This window comes from Haliotis asinina, chromosome 3 (assembly GCF_037392515.1).
Source record: "Haliotis asinina isolate JCU_RB_2024 chromosome 3, JCU_Hal_asi_v2, whole genome shotgun sequence".
Lineage (NCBI taxonomy): Eukaryota > Metazoa > Mollusca > Gastropoda > Lepetellida > Haliotidae > Haliotis > Haliotis asinina.
Window position 1 is genome coordinate 53,268,535 of NC_090282.1, and position 16,348 is coordinate 53,284,882.

The 16,348-nt window shown below is 38.5% G+C and overlaps 2 protein-coding genes across 2 annotated transcripts in view; one reads left to right on the forward strand and one right to left on the reverse strand.

Annotated features, from left to right (window-relative positions):
• Positions 1–1,881, forward strand: part of LOC137278161 (probable ATP-dependent RNA helicase DDX49) — a 31,933-nt gene extending 30,052 nt beyond the window's left edge. The window contains exons 12-13 of the mRNA XM_067810334.1: positions 1,080–1,215; positions 1,622–1,881. Of these exons, the coding sequence (XP_067666435.1) occupies positions 1,080–1,181 (102 nt within the window). The 3' untranslated portion in view covers positions 1,182–1,215; positions 1,622–1,881. The remainder of the gene's footprint in view (positions 1–1,079; positions 1,216–1,621) is intronic.
• Positions 1,882–3,539: 1,658 nt separating this feature from the next.
• LOC137278158 (uncharacterized) overlaps positions 3,540–16,348 on the reverse strand; it is a 63,856-nt gene continuing 51,047 nt past the window's right edge. Inside the window, exons 8-10 of the mRNA XM_067810331.1 lie at positions 12,318–12,385; positions 7,908–8,157; positions 3,540–5,598 (exon numbers count right to left, since the gene is read on the reverse strand). Coding sequence (XP_067666432.1) covers positions 5,486–5,598; positions 7,908–8,157; positions 12,318–12,385 — 431 coding nt within the window. The 3' untranslated portion in view covers positions 3,540–5,485. The remainder of the gene's footprint in view (positions 5,599–7,907; positions 8,158–12,317; positions 12,386–16,348) is intronic.

The following is a 16,348-nucleotide window of genomic DNA, read 5'->3' on the forward strand; positions in this document are numbered from 1 at the left end:
GTTATGCAGGCCCATGTGTCAGTGCAATTGATTTGGTAGTGGTAGTGTGATGGTTTTGGGGCACCTCAACACGTTTCAGGAGTGATCTGCTTGTCATCCAAGGTAATCTAACTGCATAGCATTATGTTGATGAAACCCTGAGGTTCATGCTGCCAGGGTGACACAAGCATTCATTCAGCAAGCTGGACTTATTGTGATGGACTGGCCAGCAATTTCACCAGATCTCAACCCTAGTGAGCATTTTTAGGATGAATTGGGGAGACGTGCTTATAAACATCAGCCATTACCACCTGCCAACCTTGCAGATCTCTCACTGCAGCAAGAATGGAGGAACATTTCCATGGCCTTCCTCTGTGACTCACAGCCCCATTTTCTCAATGCCTGCATCAGGGTGAATGGAGGACACACAAGATACTGACATTATTTATGGGGTGACCTTGTTTGACCTTTTCTGTACACCTCTCATTTGCTGATATTTAACTTTTTTTAAAACCATAATCATTGCTTTATTACCAATGTAATAAAGAAAAAATGATTTTGCATCAAAATCTGTGGATTTTGTCACTTATTCCTCATCAAAATCAGTTATGTGTTTTAATTGCACGTCCGTTTATAATTTAGATATAAACAAGCAACTCAACAAATAATCTCAGCTTTCTTCAGTATGGGCATATTTAGCATTACAGTAAATGGCTGGGGTCAGGAAAATTTTATGCTTCAGGGACTATGAGACTAGACTCTTTGCCCATATGTAAGCACTGACATGTATGTATCTGTTATCTCTTTATACATATATGATAATCATGTAAAATGATACACTAGTTGTCTCCCTGTAGTCAGAACATGCATCATCACAGAATCTACAAGACCATTTGAACACCAACCTGTGAAAAATGGCAACAACTTGAAGATGACTGAATCACAAATCACTATTGATCATAGTTTGCTTGTACTTCTGACAGAAAAAGAACTTAGGGATCAGTGCTGAAGCAGTTTGAGAACATGCATATTGATATCCTGTGGTGAACCTTAGTTGTCAGTATGTTCCAAAAGGCTAATTTGTCTTTTTTTCATTTCAGGATCAAGAGATTTTGCAGAAGTCCAGGAAATTAGGATGCAAGAAAATGAACTCAAGACAAAAATCTTTAAAAAAGACATGGAAGAAGAAACAAAAGGACTGAACCTGCTCATGACAATGCTCCATTAGAAATGAAGGTGTAGTAATGGCTACTCCAAGTTGTTCTAAAAGCCCCAAAAGACTTCACTGCTGTCATCTTTGCAATGTTATGAAATTACAGGAAATTATTTAAACAAAACAAAACAAAAGATTTTGCATATGAATGCTATGATATTGTGATATGAAGCTGTAAGTGAAGTAGTGTGATTTAAAGGTATTTAAAATATACTTTCGGAAATGAGTTTCATTTGAGGAGCAGTTTTGTTAAGAGTAACAACACAATGTACTCCAGATTGCATGTGGCCAAACTATACATATGTTGGCACACACATTTGCAAGAGGACCGGTTGAAATTCTTAAATGCTTCTATAGTTCGTTTGCAAACCTTAGCAACAAAATAATACTGTGGAAACAGTAGTAACTTGGACCAGGCTTTGTTTGCAGGATAGGAATGAGACGGATGTGGACCTGGGAAAGAGAGGGCAAAGTAGATGACATAGGAACAACACAAGGAAAGAGATGGTGAAGCTTGGACAATTCTACATGCAGAATCACTGATATTTTTGAAGGAAGTCAAGTCTCTGGGGACGAGGGTGAGAGAGAACCTCCCCAGTGTAGTGGCTCAATGTGACCTTAACTGGAAATAGCTTAAGGTTTATGTCATCATTGTACTGCACTTAAATAAACAAAACATTATGGGACGATGACGGTGTTGTATATGGCAGTCATGGCACAAGCTGACGAGAATATTAAAGTGTGCATAGACAAACTGGGCACATTGTATGCAAACAGTTCTTGTTACATGAGTGCTAGATGCATAATGGTGTTTGAGGATGTGCTCAAGTCAACAACTGTAAAAAGAATGAAGAACAGGGTCCATACAAATTATCAGCTATTACATTTAAGGCCTTATAGGGGGGGTATCTTCAGGCCCAATCAACAATTTTCAAGGAATTATAGAATAACATTCGTAGTTACACACAAGAATTGTCAAATGTGTGACCAACCATGCGACAGAGATGAAATGGTATGCCTTACCATGGTACAGTACATACTGCAGCATTAAGGCTCTGGTTCGGTCTGTTTGTGTTTGGTATATGAGAAATTACTTCTGGAGAATAACTAGGTGCCTAAAAAAATAATTTGGTGCCTAGACATTTTAGAAAAGGTTTAAAAAGGTTAATAAAATGATGGTATGAAAGCCCCGATTTTTGGGGTTGCCTTACAGTATACCATTTCACCCCTACCATCAAGTGAAATAACTCTTGGCTGCCTCACTGAACTCTGACAGTTTTACTTCCCAATGGAGATACATTAAACCCACTGCATGGCATATAATGTAATAGTTGCCTGTAAAATCATGACTTGACATGTTTTGCTAAATATGGAGCAGCCTCTGTTAAAGGCATTTGCTCGTCATGCTGAAGACCCAGATTCAATTCCCACATGGGTACAAGATGTGAAGCTCATTCCTAGAGTCCACTGCTGTGAAATATTCTTGAATAGTGCTAGAAGTGGCGTAAAACCAGCTCACTTACACTCCAATACCGGGTATCTGATAAGTACTGTTTCAGTCATTCTTGTGGAAACCATACCAAGACATCACAGTAAAGACAAACTAGGAATAAAAAGAATCTCCTATGAAGAAAGAGTAAGTCAGATTCCAACCTCTCTTCTGAATATGTAGTCAATAGTTAAAAATATACGAAGCAAAAACAAGGCCATTCAACATAAACTCAGCAAAAATAAATAGTGTTTTGAAACTTTTCTTGAAAGGGTTCTTGTTGTGATTATGGGTAAATGCATTGTCAAGGGCATTACGTCACACATTCCCTTGGAATAGGGTTGTGCTAAGTGATGAATCAAGGTTCACATTAACCTTTGCTGATAAAAGGGTTGGAGTTTGGAGAAGACAAGGAGAATGCAATGCCCATTGTTGTGTACAGGACGTGGATCAGTTTGGCAGCGGTAGCGTTATGGTTTGGGGTGCTATCAACGGTCATGCTTGATCCCGACTCATTGTCATCCAGGGAAACCTTAATGTGGCAGCATACAGGGATCAGGTGCTCATTCCAGAACTTTTGCCATTCATGGCAGCTCATGGCCCAGGTCTGACATTCCAACAGAATAACGCCAGACCTCATATGGCCAATTTAACAATGCATTTCCTCAGGAATGCTGGCATCAATATCTGCGCATTCCCCAAGCTGTGTTCAGACACATCATCCAATCCAGTTGTGAACACCCATGGAGGACACACCCGATATTGACATGATTTCAGTAAGTTGTGACTCACAGTTTTTGATCATGGACATTGTAGTCGCATTTCCGGTGGAACTAATTCCATGACAAACATGATCTGTATGCTATAGCATCTTTAATGACAAGAGAATTGAATACAATCATTATTTCAAACCCATTTTCCAAAATTATTTCAAATTATTGACTTCGAAACGAATGTAAAGTGTTTATTTTTGTTGACTTTATACATCTGCAATGATTTGGATCATAACCCTGGTGACAGCAAATATATATAGTTACATTGGTTTCAAAGGTTTTTAAAGTCAGACAAGCAATGACATTTATAATGCTCACATTCAACATGCCATGACATAAGCTGACTTTCAGACAGGTTGCCTACAAACTGGTATAAGCAGATCAGTCAAAAATTGTAGATGGATCACAAACCAAATAATTAGCAAAGATTTAGTTTATGATATCAGCAAACCACATACTTGCAGTAAATGAAATTGTAAAGTACATGTAAAAGTATCATTTCAAATGAGTTTCATTTTACACAACTTGAAGCAATACTCTAGCAATGTGACAGCAGCAACACCAGAAATGGGCTTCCCATCTTGTACCCAGGTGGGGAATTGAACCTGGGCCTTGGGCATGACGAGCGAAAGCTCTACTAGGCAACATCATATTTCCATGAAGATATCTATATATAATGAACGCATTTAGATGATGGTTGCAAAGTGTCAAACAAATAAGCTTCATAGTGTCTGTGAAAATGTTGAAAAGGCAAAAGTTGATGGATGGACAGACGTCAGCAAGCGACAAAAACAACGGACAAGATCGTTGTTGGGCTATCAGTTCAGATGAGTTTGTGTATCAGAGAACAGTAAAGACCCACTTATGTTTTGCAATTAATTTTAGTATCAGTTGAAATGGAGCACATGCAAAAACTGGCATTCCTAATTCCTGAATGCCTCCAAACTTTCCGCCCAGAAACATACCTATCTATATTCATATTTGATCCCTAAAATGTCAAATGATGGACAACCTAGTTTAGTACCTTAACATGAGCATTTCCTGAGTAATTTCATCCCTTCTATTATGGATAAATACATGTCTGAAGCTAAACATTTTGAAAAGTTCCAAACCTCAACATACCTCAACAAATGTACATTAGCAAACTATTTTCATCTTCAGTTTGTATTGTCATGACATGATTGTTTACTTTTGGTTAGAAATTTAGGTGTAAGTTGCTTCAGAACACAAAAGAGTGAAACTGACTCACAGTGAGTTTCATACAAATGAGTTGTGGCCTTCGACCTTGAAGGTGAATTTGACCTTTAATACTGGGTGACAGTACTTCAAGAAAATGCCAAATGGTGACACATAGCAAGTTTCACTGACCTACAGTAAACCCTTTAGGAAATGATTAAAGAGGATGAAATGGACATTCAACATGTCATACATTCTACTACTCAAACATTTATGTGTATAAGACTTATGTGAACATTGCAAAAATATTTTAAAATCACATTCGCTGTGAATTTTCAGGTATTGATGTTTCTGATCTCACACCTACTGAAGTACTTATGTACTGACCCCGAGTAACTTGCTGTTTTATGAAGACATGCATGAAATGCCATATCCCTAGGAGATCCACGCACTGTGTGCTTTGAAACAACATGGCTCTCTTGTGTGTATTGGTATCTGGGTTTGAAACAATCCTACACATGCCTTGACTCATCCAGCCTACAGAAAATTGCATCTGTGTCGCAGCAAATAGTGCTCTAGGACACAAAAAACACTTTTAAAAATATGATGTCAGTATGGCTGCTCAGTTCCTTGCTGGAACAAAACTTGTTTGTGAATGGAAAGTGTAATACAAAGCAGTACCTAATGTACCACAGCTATAAAACTTGACATTTAAGAAAACAAAACAAAGTCTAAAACCATAGGACTGCACAACTGATGAAATACAATCAATTATTTGCTGCTTGTTGGTGAATGCTCAGTCTGTGCTGCATTCCTTTAGATGCAATTTGAACAATTTAAACTGGAAACAATCTGTCACGTGGTACTTGTAGGTCTGTTGTCTTCTTCCTTCTCTAATTTATCATACATGTCATGCTTCCATTCTCCATGCTCACTTGAGCCCCTTTTGTCAAATCTGTGATCGAAACCTGCAAAAAAAATTCCAAAACAATACACATGGTAGACAACAGATATAACAATACATGAATAGCACATTGAGTGTGGGTCATGAACAGAAACTCACAGCCCATTTTGTAAATGAAGCAAAACTAAGTGGGCAAACAACAGATCATGATGGGCTTGCCAAGACAGACAAGAGATGTGCAGACTAAATCTCAAAGAATATCCACCAATGTGCATAATTCTTGGAATGCTACATTTCACATGAAAATTTCTATTCTGGCTGTCATCACGGCACAAAATCTGCAGTATTTCCAAGAAATCATCCTCATTTCAGAAAGTGAATGAGTGAGTATTGCTAGATGCGGTCCTTACATCAGCACCCCATGCTTGTCGTAAGAGGTGGGTAGGCTTGCTGAGTTGGCTGACACATCATCACATACAGAGTTCCCAGAAATTATTGAGAAAATCTTTGTTTTTTTTTCCTAATGATGCTAAGATTGGAAAAAGGGCTTTCACTATGCACTAAGCATACTAAATAAGGGAGACAACTCTTGAAGGCTTAGAAGGCAGCTCATTACGTCAAGAGTTGTCTCCCTTGTCTGAGCAGACAGCTTCCTGTGTTGACATGGCAGAATTTACAGCAAGAGAGAAAAGAAAGCTCATTCTAGATGATTTTGAAAGGGGTGAGGCTGATGCTAAAGTGTTAGCTTGTAGACATGGTATTCCTGTATACAGAACTTTGAAGAGTGAGTGAGTGAGTGAGTTTAGTTTTACGTCGCACTTAGCAATATTCCAGCTATATGGCGACGGTCTGTAAATAATCGAGTCTGGACCAGACAATCCAGTGATCAACAACGTGAGCATCGATCTGCGAAATTGGGAACCGATGACATGTGTCAACCAAGTCAGCTAGTCTGACCACCCGATCCCGTTAGTCGCCTCTTACGACAAGCATAGTCACCTTGTATGGCAAGCATGGGTTGCTGAAGGCCTATTCTACCCCGGGACCTTCACGGGTCACAGAACTTTGAAGAATATTCAAACAGGAACCGGGATAGAGCACAAAGCAGGGGCAGGTCGGCCTAGGAAATTCAGTGTTGTGGATCACCGAAGACTTGGGCAGATTGTGAGTAGGGGCAAATGAAAGATGCACAAAAGGAAAAACGTTTAAACTGGTGTCGGGCTCATGAAAATCAAGATTGGGATAATGTTTTCTTTTCGGATGAAAGTACTGTTTGGCTTTTCCCTAATTGTGTGAAAATTTGGACCAAAGATACTGTCAAACCTATCTACCAGCGACCAAAATATAGCCCGAAGTTTCACATGTGGGGTGGCATATCGGCTCGCGGAGTGACGCCATTGTGTGTTTTCACGGGAAACTTGACAAAAGAAAGATACGTTGACATTCTAAATGGTCACCTTCTTCCGACAGCACAAACATTGTATGAAGATGATTGGATTTTCCAGCATGATAATGACCCAAAACACACTGCGCACTACACAAAACAGTGGTTGTCGGGCGCAAATGTTCAAGTTTTAGACTGGCCCAGTTACAGCCCAGACCTAAACCCAATTGAGAATGTGTGGGGAGTCATGAAGGACAGAATAAACCAAAAGGGACTGAGAAATATTGAAGATATGAAGGCCGAGGTGGTCCAATATTGGGATACCCTGTCACACGATTACCTACAAACTTTGATGGGTAGTGTGCCTAGGCGTATTCAGGCATGCATTGCTGAGCGAGGAGGTCTAACAAAGTACTAAAACAAGACTGAGACTGTAAAAGAATTATGTTTTAACATGTTTATGCAAGTAAAACGCCAGAAGTTAATAAACATAATGAGTTACATGACGCAACATGATTCTCAATAATTTCTGGGAATACTATACATAGTGCATAGATGGATGCTCATGATGCTGATCACTGGATTGTCTGGTCAAGGCTTGATTATTTACAGACTACCTACATGGAATACTGCTGAATGTGGTATTTAACAATAAAATATACAAACTGCAACCTTTGGAAGCCTCTTAGCGCCAAAGTCTAACTATAAATTTCATCTAGGTAGGAGACAATTTAATTTGAAAAGATCATACTTTCATCAACATCGTTTTGATATTCATGCACATGATTTACAATCCACTGAGGAGAAGTATCATCTACTGTCGACTTAGATAACCACAATTGACAAAAATGACAAAAGTTCTTTTTCTAAGTAGATGTAAGTACCACCTATACAGATGTATCTTCTAGGTAGCTGTAAGTATCATCTGGACAGATGTACATATCCTCTACCAAGGTGTGTATTTTAGGTAGAAGATTTTGTCTACTCACCACTGCGGGGGCCTCTGTCCCTTGTCTTGTGCCCCATAGAGTGAGACTCCTCAATATGATTGTATCCTTGCTTGCCGCGGTATCTCTGTCCAACACCCATTTGTTTATTCTTGCTGTATGGAGTCTGATAGGTTTGCTGATAAGAAGTTCTTTGGAAAAATCCTCTTGCAGTACCTCGAGAACGGCTGCTAAGAAGACGTCCCCTCCCTCTTCCTCGTCGGAAGAATGTATTGTCATCTCGGTTGTCATGCTGAAACATATCCAGGTGTGTGACTGGTGAGTCTGTACTCAGAGGAAGCTCAAGCATGGACAATAATACTGTCTTAGAGAGCCCTTTGTCCGGGGACAATAATACTGTCTTAGAGAGCCCTTTGTCCGGGGACAATAATACTGTCTTAGAGAACCCTTTGTCCGGGGACAATAATACTGTCTTAGAGAACCCTTTGTCCGGGGACAATAATACTGTCTTAGAGAGCCCTTTGTCCGGGGACAATAATACTGTCTTAGAGAACCCTTTGTCCGGGGACAATAATACTGTCTTAGAGAGCCCTTTGTTCGGGGACAATAATACTGTCTCAGAGAGCCCTTTGTTCGGGGACAATAATACTGTCTTAGAGAACCCTTTGTCCAGGGACAATAATACTGTCTCAGAGAGCCCTTTGTTCGGGGACAATAATACTGTCTTAGAGAACCCTTTGTCCGGGGACAATAATACTGTCTTAGAGAACCCTTTGTCCGGGGACAATGATACTGTCTTAGAGAGCCCTTTGTTCGGGGACAATAATACTGTCTTAGAGAACCCTTTGTTTGGGGACAATAATACTGTCTTAGAGAGCCCTTTGTTCGGGGACATTAATACTGTCTTAGAGAGCCCTTTGTCCGGGGACAATAATACTGTCTCAGAGAGCCCTTTGTTCGGGGACAATAATACTGTCTTAGAGAGCCCTTTGTTCGGGGACAATAATACTGTCTTAGAGAGCCCTTTGTCCAGGTACAGTAGTATGAATATGATGACAAGGGTTTCTATTGGCTGTTGACATATCTAACATTTCACAAAATCTTCCTGTTGTCCGATGCTTGTGTGAATAAGTAACTGTGCATAACATAACATCGAATGAAATAAAGCTTATTTGATTAGTTGTAAAAATAACTTGGATATTCATGTTGCAAAGCACTTTGCAAACAATGAGCTTACTTTTCGCATGTTTTTTTACACCTGAAGCTCAGACACCTGCTATTGAAAACTGATTTGTTCGATTATTCACTCGCTTGTGAAAGTTGTGGAAAACATGTTAATTTCAACCTTATCTGTATGAACGTCATGCCACAGCAAATACAAAATGGGTATGCTGGAGACTGGAATGATTAGGTGGTCAGACATTTTTGTGTCCAATGAATCACAATCTCATCTCTCTGGAGATGTTTTCAAAATACTGGAAACCTCATCTGTATGAACATCACTTTTCAAGAGAGTGCCACATACAGATTTCAATATATCCTGTCAACAGTACACAGAGCTCCAGATACGCTTTTGGCCACGTGAGCATGATACCCATACTTGTGAAACTAAGTGGGTATTTCCAATTTCAGGTGGGTAGCTATGCATTTTGATACCCACCATATTTTGAAAATCTGGGTATCTATTTCAAATACACTGTTGCAACATTTTTTCATTCAATAATAGAGATAGGACAAAGACCTCCAGTTTAAAGATGAATAACTAATCATGCTAAATTATACCTAATACTAGTAAATAATACAGCTTTATCCACTTGTTCTGTAACAAATAACGTGTCTTCATGTACATCTGTTTTGATGCAACTAATAACTGATGTTACAAGTTCTTCTGAGACATCATTGTCAAATGAATCTGATTGTGAAGCACAGCAACAGCTCAAATAAAATAGTTTTCTATTTATAGTGTAAACAAATTTACATATCTTATTTTGTTTAAATGTTCAACCATGCTTGCTTGACAGTATCAATTATTTACAGGACATATAGAAAGAAAACAGCTATTTGATTGGTTGCCATTTACACATGGGCCAATCACTGAAAGGTTCACAAACTATGATTGGTTTTCTCTCTGTCGCATCTAAATTGTGTTTAGAATTATTCAAGATTCTTTTAGCCTTGAAAAATTGGATATATAGAAAAACTCCAGGTTTGTTTCGATTAACTTGATACAATACACAACATGATTTTGATGTATTGGGTATATACGCATTGATGTATTGACATATTCAGTGTTTCTTAATATGTTCGCATATAATTTTCTTGCATATTTCAACTTTTCTACAGCATATCTACAGCTTGTCTTTCGTAAGTTACTACAGTATGCTATTTCGCTGTAGGTATGATTATTATTGAGAAAACCCTGCATGTTTTAAGCATCTGAAAAACAATGGATGCCAGTTGCAATCCGGACTGAATGTCACTAGTTTACGTTATAGGCCAGAGCGCAACTGCAGATTTGTTGAGCAATTTTCGATTTCGTGAAGGAGTATGATCGCAGTTCAACATTTCTTTTTGTGGCAGCCACCCATTACCCTGTGGTTTAACCGAATCTGCGGTATTGCGAAGCGCGTTATTGTGAGGGATGACTGTATATGTAAATACTCAGCTTATCTGGAGCTCTGTAAACAGTAATTAAGAAAAAGATCACAAATCATGTTATTATCTTTTTGCATTAAAAGAAGTCATAACATCAAATAATGCACTCTTACTTTATTCTAGTAGTATGAATTGAGGCCAAATCAGGTGTTCATGAGAAGCCTTATATTTCTGTGGGTATGTTAGATATAAATATACCGAAACGAGCTGTGCCAGTTGAAGGACATAAGATGATGATAAAGTTTCTCAATATTGTATAACTAATAAAAGAGTGATGATAAAAATAATAACAAAAACAAAAGTTTTCTTTATTCTAAAACACCTCATTTTGGTAATGCCTCATACACTGGAAAATACAGAACGCTTGATGCATAACATGACAGAATATTCTCACTACAACACATTCTAGTGAAGAAATCCAAGAAATTAATACTACAACCTTCCATTAGTGACAGTCAACATTATCTTTTTGCAGTTTGTTCTGCACTAATTCGTGTGATTCATCATACATTATCAGCCAGTTCATGAAATAAAAGATGAGAAACATTCTTAATGCACAAAGAACACTGAATCTCATTTGTGCACCATGGCCATTTGGATGTGAAGTATAATGCGTAATGATGTTCTGCCACTGACTTACTTACGTTCTTCTGAAAAGACATGGCTAATCTAATAATGATGTTCAAATCAAATTGTTGTTACAAAAACAGGTCAAAAGGATTTTATGGATGGGCATTTTGACTTCAAATAGCCTTGTTTTATAAAAAAGTATTCTGCAACCGCATGATTTTCAGTGTACACTGATGATCAACTGATCATGGCCAAGAGATAAGTGTTGTCTTCATAATATGTACGTCTGATTTCGTGTGGCAGAAAATCCACAAAAAACTCAAGGTTACTTTTGGTGAAAAGCCAGAACAGGTCACAGCGAACAGTCCTAAGTACGTGTAAATGTTGATTCAGCCATAGATAATGCAGTTCTAAAACCCTTGATGCCATGTAAGTGACATAAAGTGCAGGCATCCTCCCTAAAATCAGATGAACATGGTTCACAATTGACAGAATTCTGTCTCATTGCAGTCATCTATATTCGCTACGAACTGAAAACTGATCTTCCAAGTGGAAACAACTCCTGACTTGTTCAGGGGCATTATGAGCCTATTTACTCTCCTTCACTATTATATAATTCTCATATCCATTGTACCTTATCTGACAAACATGTAATGATGTTGATTTATGATTTAGCCAAGTTGAAACAAGCTTGGGTTATGAAGCTCATAATCTATCAGAGGGAATATATAAGGTCACTGGGAGAAAGGGAAAACCAATGGGGAATGTTGTGTCCTGTCTCTGTAATCGCCCTTGACATGATAGACCATCTGCTGATATGTTCATTGTCTTTGGTGTTTGGCAGGTTCATTCTAAAACACAGACTGATTCTAAAAAAGCAGGTGCTGTGCATCTAATGCACAAGTCCAAGATACTTGCTTCCTCTCTCTCATGATAGCATGAGAAGCTATACTTGTCGGGTTGTTACAATCTCTGTTTTTATGGCCACATCTAGAAATCCCTTCTAGACTGTAGATTTATTGTTCTTGCAAATACTGTTTCAACATTCTCTTTTGGAAGAAATTATGAAAACTACAAAAGCAAATCCCATACCAAATTGCACCAAGGTTGTCACTGTTGTATATCATATCATCATAAGATTAAACATTCATGTAAAAATGTTTTGGGCAAATGTACATGGTGGTGAACAAAAGAAAGAATGTTACCAATCTTTGAGTATGAACTTACTTCATAGTAGCTGCTCCCTTTTGGGACCATTTCTGGTTTGTCTTTCCATTCTTCATAACAAAACTTCTCTGAAATTAACAATAAAAGCCTTGCAATACACTGTATGAAGACCATGTAATTCAAAGATTAAATGCCTTGAACCAATTAGTACTCCTTCAACAACTTAAAGATAAATTGTTCGTTGTACAGGGCTCTTTGCAAGAGCTCTGTACTAAAGAAAGTTAACATGAAAATCTGTATTCTTTTCTACAAATCATTCACAATACCCCACTTTAGTACAATATCCATGTAAAAAGTGTGCACCTCCCCTCTGGATCCACATCTTCAAATCTTGGTGTCAGCCTGAGTGAGTGAGTGCTAAGTTGATGGTGGAATGTTCAAATCTTTGTGTGGTACTCTCATAAATTTTCCCCCCAAACTAGTTCAACTTCCATTAAGAAGAGTTGCACCATGACAGTTAGGGGTTAAGAGGACAAATCTCCAGGGCTGTTCCAACACTGCTGTATTCTGATGTGTTTTCTGAAACTTTAACATCTGAACTTGAAAAAAACCCAGAGATCCTCCTGCATCTTTAGTTCCAAAAATCCAATGATTAAATCAACTTGATCTGTCTGACTGGTGAGTCCTCTTGGATACTCCCATAGTATAGGACAATGAATAGGTCTATCATCCCTTCGATGCAAGTCAATATCAGCAATGTGAGCCATGGTTCTGTGTGGTACAAGAGTTTCATGATTAGTAACCTGGTCAGTCAGTCTTTGGCCCATGGTAGAATGGCGTCCAGTTCTCAATCCAAACAAATAATTCTTGAATGAGAATGTTGGCCCACTTCACATTGGCCATAAACCGGAAAATCACGCACACGAGTCACCATGAAACTCCACCACCCATATGGTAATGGGTATTCTTGCCCCAATGACATGAGAGAGAGAATTTGTTTATGTATGTCTCATCCCTTAAATACAAAGAACACATGCATATGTTGATAAAATATAAACTGTGAAAGCCGCCAAAGGTCTACACGAGAAACTTGCAACAAAATTACATAAAACGTTGCAATACATGATATGTATTTACACCTGCATTCTTTCAACAATATCTTCATGAAATAATTAAACATTCAGGACTTGTCTGTATGGGGTGTACCTTTGGTTATGGCCTTTCTTCAAATTTTGAATAGTCAGCAGTGGCTATCCGTTAAATCATGCTTGAGTGGTTCTGAGCTAATCGGTCGAATTTCAGACCACGTTAACAACAAAACACTGGGAGAGTCGAAGTTAAATAATAAGGGTTCGGCTTGTCTTGGATTAGACTACATGTTAAAGGGTTTTCAGGTGAGGAATTGGATGTTTGCAATGAAGTATCATCTGTTTGTTTTATTAATTATAAGACTGTGAGTAAAGGTATTAGTCAGTCTAAGTAAACTTAGTCTCAGTGATATTGTTCACACACCACCACTAATTCTAACAAACCCTAGTAGAAGGTCGCATCAGGTAACCTTTGAGGTACCTATTGCCATCCCATCAAACGCGAAACAGTTAAATTGATTTAACCAATCAGACAACGGCTACTATTTAGGGATCGGAGGGACTTCCAAATATTCAGGTCACTGACACAGATCTCTCCACAAACAAAAATCTGCATATAACACAGTTATTTGACTTGCAGTATATACACTTTGGGGTTTCTGTTGATATTGCTACCATTAGCTGTTATTTCCGCAAGATGACATCCTTGAATATTGCCAAAAACACTATTTTCAGCGACTGTTTACTCAATGTTGTCATGGTTGTAACATGTGCATCACCCTGAAGCGAGTGTATGCTAAATAGCATTCAGAATCGTTTGGGTATGAACCTTTTCAAGATAAAAAGTTCAAAAGGTATGTGCGAATGTCCACAGCTGTGTTCTGATTGGTCAGTCTCAAATGTTACCTGATGCAACCTCTCGTAAGGTTTTGTTACTCAGCAGAGGAGTGTAACAAAAAGTACTGTGGCTATATTACTTAGACTGGGTGTTAGAACAACTTGAAATTAATCTTGATGGGGGTGAAAGGACAAGAACAGATTGGGGTGAAGACTTTCTGATTGCTGACATCAAAACCCTGGGACAAAGAACCCTTATCCTCACCACTGCTGCCCGCCTGGAGTTCCCGACTGATGCGGATGTCACCTACAGCGACAGCACATTCTACTCGGCTCCACATCTCTTCTACCAGCTGTACACTCTTCATGCAGAAGTTCAAGGACACTTAGTTTATTGCATTCTTCCATACAAGACAAAGGCCAAGGAGGTCACCATGTTCCGTTACATTAAGGAAGCAGCAGCTGCCCATAGCTTCAATCTGCAACCAATTTTGACTGAACATGCCATTGCCAATGCAGCAATTGAAGTTTTCCCTCTAGTCCAGATCCACTAACGCTTCTTCATTCTGCCCAGATCTTGTCAAAGAACATCCAAGCACCTGGACTCGCTTAGACCTTCAGGTAAGATACTGAGTTCAGGTTGCTAGCGAAGAGAAGAAAGGGTCTAGCTTTTGTCCGTGTAGGTGATGTAGAAGATGCTTGGCCCTCATTGTGAACAGGTTACCAAGTATAGAGCAAGATACAATGATTCACAGTAGAGGTTTCTAGTACTATGCAACTGTGACAATTCTAAAGTAATGGGTCACAAATATAACATGAACTGACTAAAGTCTTGGTTTTCACTGAGAAACAGTTCTACTAAATAGTTCTACAGTTCTACAATCTGGAATGCTGGTCAACGATAGCGAAGAGGCATGTAGGTAGGCCAAATGATGACACAATACCAATATTACTCCGAGTGTAAATCCATGTGTGTGTCCCGTCAACACATCAATCTCTCTCTCATGCAAGCATGCACGCACACACAGAGGAGAGATTTTGTTATGATAACATTCAAAGGATTATTATATTTATGCATAAATCAGAACATTAGTGATGTATCAATTTCGTAAGATTTACAGATCATTTTCTTGAGACATTAATCATTTGTAAGGTGTGCTCACTGAATCCACAGAATCAAATTGATTGTAGAACAGATCACTGATCTGAATCATACAGACAGTGGATCCTCACAAATGTTATTTTGTTTTTGTACTAAAAAACATTATATAGACAGGCACTGATTCTTGAGCATTCCAGCAAAGTATGGAACCTTCATGATCGGCCTCGTGTTTACCAACAGTCAAAATGCACACCCAATGGAAGAGTGCTTAAAGGGAGGCAACTTTAAAGCACTACCTTAACAAGCATGCTTATAAAATACTGTTACTGATGATACGAAATGTGACCCATAAAAACTATCACTAAAAACTCTTGACATTTTACTCCAATAATAGCTATCACTTAATCAACAAGAGCCATCAGAAGATGATATATCCCCCCAGACCCCACATATTTGAAAGGACAAATCATCTGACAGTTACTTAATGTCTTTTTAGAAATGAAGTCCATCCGTCCATTTTGAGACTAAAGCCAAATTGTTTCCATGGAAACCAGGAAAAATAAATATGCCCAAACTTTATAAATAGCTAAAGGCATGACTTTGTAGTCTGCCTCAAATATCTGCCAAGTTTTGCAGAAAAATATTGGACAGTTTTTGAGTTCTGCTCTGGAAACGAAGTCCATCCCTCCATTTTGAGACTAAGTCTGAAACTTTTCATGGAAGCCAAGAAAATAATAGATCACAAAAACCTGTAAATACCAAAAGGCACCACTATAGGTTCAGACTGATATATCTACCAAGTTTTGCAGAAAAATATTGAACGCTTTTTTAAGTTCTGCTCCGGAAACGAAGCCCACCCCACCATAAGACTAACACCATGTTCCATGGAAAAACAAAAAAAATGTAAATGCCAAAAATCTGTAAATAGGAAAAGGCACAACCATAGGCTGAGATTACTATATCTATAAAGTTTGGTCTAAAAATACTGAACAGTTTCTGAGTTATGCTCCGGAAACAAAATAATTACGGATGGGCGACGGACGGACGAATGGACGAGGCGTCGA